Source organism: Diadema setosum, chromosome 16 (genome assembly GCF_964275005.1).
Source record: "Diadema setosum chromosome 16, eeDiaSeto1, whole genome shotgun sequence".
NCBI lineage: Eukaryota > Metazoa > Echinodermata > Echinoidea > Diadematoida > Diadematidae > Diadema > Diadema setosum.
The window spans coordinates 31,720,515-31,725,322 of record NC_092700.1 but is presented as its reverse complement, the minus strand read 5'-3'; the positions used below and the strand labels follow the sequence as shown (position 1 = coordinate 31,725,322).

General features: G+C 43.4%; 1 protein-coding gene across 1 annotated transcript; it reads left to right on the top strand.

The window, feature by feature from the left end:
• The first annotated feature begins 1,782 nt into the window (after window positions 1-1,782).
• Window positions 1,783-4,329, top strand: LOC140240253 (uncharacterized). The gene is made up of 2 exons (XM_072320042.1): window positions 1,783-2,016; window positions 2,668-4,329. Exons 1-2 carry the CDS (start codon window positions 1,783-1,785, stop codon window positions 4,327-4,329), a joined length of 1,896 nt encoding a protein of 631 aa, XP_072176143.1.
• The last annotated feature ends 479 nt before the right edge of the window (window positions 4,330-4,808 follow it).

Sequence of the window (4,808 nt, the reverse complement as noted above, 5' to 3'; positions counted from 1 at the left end):
TTTTGCATGCATTTTAATTTCGAGAATTTTGTGAGAGCCAAGATTTGCGAGATTAAAATGCACGCAAAAGTTCTTGTCTACACTATATGCATTGAATGCCAGTGCAATTCTGTGAAAATTTCATGCCGCGAGAAAGGCCGCCAGCTCTAATTCCTGAAAATTTCATGCCATGAAAGCTTCTTGCTTTACAGTAGTTAAAGGGACTGTACAGTACTGGTTGAGGTGAGGATTCAGCTTGTATCGTTTTGCAAGATTTTAGAAACCACTCCATGAAATGTTAAAGAGCATACGGTTGTAAGGGGAATCAAAAGTTTATTTGATGAAAATCGGTTTTGAAATGACTGAGATATCTAAACACAAGGAAAAACAAATAGATCCTAATAAAAGTTGTGGCCTTTCAATTTTATTAGGATCGCTTTTTTGGATATCTCAGCCATTTCAAGGCCAGTTTTCATCAAATAAATGTTGAGTCCTTTTTGAAATTACATGCTCTTTCATATGTGTAGTTCATAAGAGGTTTCTCATTATCTCACCAAAAAATGTTATAAACCTGAATCCTCACCTCAACTAGTACTGTACAGTCCCTTTAATATGTTTTATAGTGACCGAGTGAAAAAAAACCCCATAGAAACTCAATGCAGGGTTGCTATAGAACTTGTAATGACTAATAAGAAGAACAACCCTTGGTTGCTTGACATGTATTGATTGGAGAAAAATCATATTTTCATTGTAGCTAGGAAAAAGCCAAGAAAATGGGTATTTAGATACCTGACCAAATATGAAAAGTATTAATGATGACTATTTGACTGTGTATCTGGAATGGAATAATTTGGCCGTGTTTAATTGATTTTTCGGTCATGTGAGGGTAATGCTGTTTACAGAAATTTTGTTTGTCTGACTTAATGTGTACCATGAATTGTCCCTAATTGCACATTTTATGGGAACACATTCTTTCTCTGTTTGTTGGTCGTGGTGAGCTCAATAGCATCCTCTGAATCAGGAAGCTTACTTTCTCATGCATTCAAGAACAACAAATGGAAAATGATTATAATATTTCATTCTTACTGTCTCATACAGCAGGCAAATTGGTTTCTCCAAGTGTGTGGTCTTTGGAGCAATTGCAGGCAGTGTGAAAAAATTTATGTTACAAGTTAGTTTGTCTAAAGTTGTAGATGTAGATTATCTACAAAACTTTTGTCTTTCCTAGTGTGCATCGTCTTGTATGCCAAGTATACGACCAGTACCAGCCTGTCTTGTTTCATGCATGACTTTGCAGAATTAGGGCACATTTACACTGCGCACGGTACCGGCATTGGTCTGGGTTTTTGCTATGGTGCGCCAAAAGTAACGGTGTCTGGTTCTGTTAAAAAAAAGAATTAGTATTCAGTACAAAATCACCCACAATTTTATTCTTTTGTCATAATCAAGAGCAACGAAATCAACAGTTAATTAGAAGATTAATTTCATAGCAAAATTATTGGCGGGGAAGTGATATTGTAAAAGAACCAGACATGGTTCCTTTTGGTGCACCATAGCAAAACCCTGGCCCGTTGCCCATACCGTACTCTGTGTAAACGGGCCTTAACAAGTATCAGAAGGAAAATTTAGTAATTTTCGTATTGTTGTATTCTACAAGAGCGTTCACTAACAAGTCTCAGTAAAAAAATGTTTGCATAGTCCTATTTAAAGTAGCATGTTGGTTTTTATTTTGTTTGTTTTTGCATTCTCAGGCTTCTGCCCTGTGCTCGTAATCAATCACAAGTCTTCCATTGGTGGTAAATCATGGGTAAGCCGAAGTTGAAGGCGGGTAGGAACGCCGTGGAGAAGATGACACGGCGCCCCCGCAAGAACGTGCTGAAAATCAAGATGGGCTCCACCGACAGGAAGAGGATTCGAAACGGCAAGCTCAGCAAGGCCCTCGACTCCATTGACGATCCCGACTACGTGGCTGAGACCGAGAGCATCGGCAGCGACAGTGTGGAGCTCTCGGATGATCTCCTCAACCAGATCGAAGAGGTATTGATTGTCAATTTACAATTTATTAAAGACATTCAGTGATTTCAAATACAATGTACAATGAATGTTGGTTTCCATGCATGTATTCTAAGCTTTATGCAGACTAATATTGAACAAAACTATGTTCATTTTATCATCATGTTGGCAGTAATGATTGTTTTCTTTCGAAAAAAAAAAACAAACAGGGAAATTGCTTCTTTTAAAAATAAGAATAAAAGCAACATTCTGTCCGGTCCTTAGTTTTGCCTGTACAACATGTAGATGGGACTTCATTCATGTAATAGTCCTGTTTCTTCAGAAGCTGTTTTGACAGTTCCTATGGCAGACCTTAAAATTTCTCAGTTTTAAGAGTGCATAAAATCTGATGTTATATTTTTATTAAGAAAATCTGATATTTTACTTAGATTTTTTTGAATTTTTTGATTGTCATATTTTCCTTGATTTAACTTATATATATATGTTCTGTTGTATTGTTGCATTTACTCAGTTTGTATTTTAGTATCATTCCCCTTCAAGTGATATGTGTTAGATTTGGTTGAAATGCAGCATATGACCAAAAATTTGATGCAAACAGACATTAATTTTTTTTTTATTATTCTTGTTGATACTACATTTTTGCTTCATCTATTTATTTTGCTCATTGTACAACAGATTGAGATGGAGGACACTGATAACAGCAAAATTGAAGATTCTGGGCGGGGCTTTGAGAAACTGTCTACCTCCAAGAAACTGCAGACCATGAAGCGCAACCCAAAGACCGGTCAGTATGAGTGCCCCTACTGCGTGTTCTGCTCCCCGTACTACAGCGCGGTAGCCAGCCACACCCTGATCCACACGGGCGAGAAGCCGTTCCGCTGCAAAATCTGCGGCTACCGTGCCCGGCAGCGCGGCCACGTGGTGGTGCACATGCAGATGCACGAAGAGCTGAAGCCCTACAAGTGCGTCAAGTGCGACTACTCCACCACCCAGCCATCCCACCTCCGCATCCACATGCGGGTCCATGCCGACCAGGAGGATAGCAATGAGGAGAATGGCGGGGAGGGCAACTCCTATATCAAAGAGCAGCTGGCATCCCTCAAGGAGCAGATGAAGAGTGAGGAGGAGAAGATGCAGCTGTTCTCGTGCGACCAGTGCGAGTATGTCACCAAGCGCAAGCACAACCTCATACAGCACCTGGCGGTGCACACAGGTGCCAAGCCGTACAAGTGCGATCTCTGTGACTACTCCTCCAGCCAGAAGGGCCACCTCAATGTGCACATCCGCACCCACACCAAAGAGAAACCCTTCAAGTGCCCCAAGTGCCCGTTTGCCTCCACCGTGCCAAAGTCGCTCCGCGAGCACCTGCAGATGCATTATGGACAGCGCCCTCTCAAGTGCCCGTATTGCTCGTTCTCTTCCAGCCAGGCTTTCTCCATCAAGCGTCACATTGCCCTGCATGAAGAGGTCAAGTCGTATGCCTGCAAGTTCTGCAAGTACAAGACTACGGTCGAAGAGGACTTCAACGCCCACCGTGCCATTCACACTCAAACCGCTTCGTACAAGTGCAACTACTGTCCCTACGAGTCGCCCTTCAAGCACATCTTTGACACCCACGTGCTGACCCACACTGAAGCTCTGGGGATCACCCAGGAGAATCGTGTCCCCAAGCCCAACATTCCATCCATGCGAGCCCGGCAGGGGGTTAAGAACCGCCTGCGCAACACCCGCAAGTCCGAACACGCCGAGACCCCCGCCAAGAAACCAGAGCCAGGGCACGCCGAGATTCCCTCCAAGAAGCCAGAGCCGGGAAGCCTGCATGTTGTTGCCTCTGCATCCTCAACTCCAGCCAAGCAGCCCAAGGCAAGTCCGGTCCCTGCCACGGAACCGGACGAATTAACCGTGGACATTGATGACGATGATGACGATGACTACAGCGAAGATGGCAACCCCAAGCAGGTCAAAGCCATCAGAAAACAGACCTCACCCACCCCAGCCGATACGGCCCGTACCGTCTCCACGTCAATGCAGACCATGCCGCCTCCTTCCCCGGAGCCGCCAGCAACCCCTTCCTTCTCTGACAAAGCGGTGCCGTCCATTGACGAGATCTCCACGCCCACCCCTACCCTAGAGGACACCCACTCTCAGCCCGACATCAACGGAAACCAAGAAGAGGTCATGGAACAAGAGACCATGGACTCCGTGATGGAGATTGAGATTGAGAACCCCATGGACAAGCTCTTCACCTGTGAGTACTGCGATCGTGAATTAGTCGGTCAGGAGGACTGGCGGCGACACGTATCGCGCCACTTCATGGAGTGGCCGGAGATTAACTGATCTCTTTCCCGTCTCAGGCAAGTCAGTCACATGACCATATTCCTGCATGAAGTCTGGGTAAAATATTTGTAGAATATGTTGTTTGTCAGGTGTGGACAATTCAGTGCCTTATGTAGTAGCATTACTGTCGATTGAACAACAAGCCTTCCATTAACTTTCAGGATGTTGAAACAGTTGTTTCTTTGTCTTTCCCCATATTGAGCCTTTAGTTTGTGACATTTGTTAATGCTGGATTGTGTAGAATATGCGGAGAACTATTTAGCCTTCCAACAAAATCTGTACGTCTTCCATATTTGCTTCATCTTATAGCAGGCGGATATACAGATTGCAGATATGTGCAAATATTGAGATAAGATCACTGACTTTTCATTATGAAATATCCTTCACTGACAACAGAAATTTATCTTTTGATTTATTTGTTATATTTGTTTGTAGGTAAAGAAAAGGAATTAACCGTTTTCAAGCAGCTTTCATGAACA

Bases quoted from the DNA above. Each gene is read 5' to 3' on its own strand.
- LOC140240253 (XM_072320042.1), top strand. From the start codon at position 1,783: ATGGGTAAGCCGAAGTTGAAGGCGGGTAGGAACGCCGTGGAGAAGATG. The intron at 2,017-2,667 runs GTATTGATTGTC...ATTGTACAACAG, and splicing joins TCCTCAACCAGATCGAAGAG to ATTGAGATGGAGGACACTGA.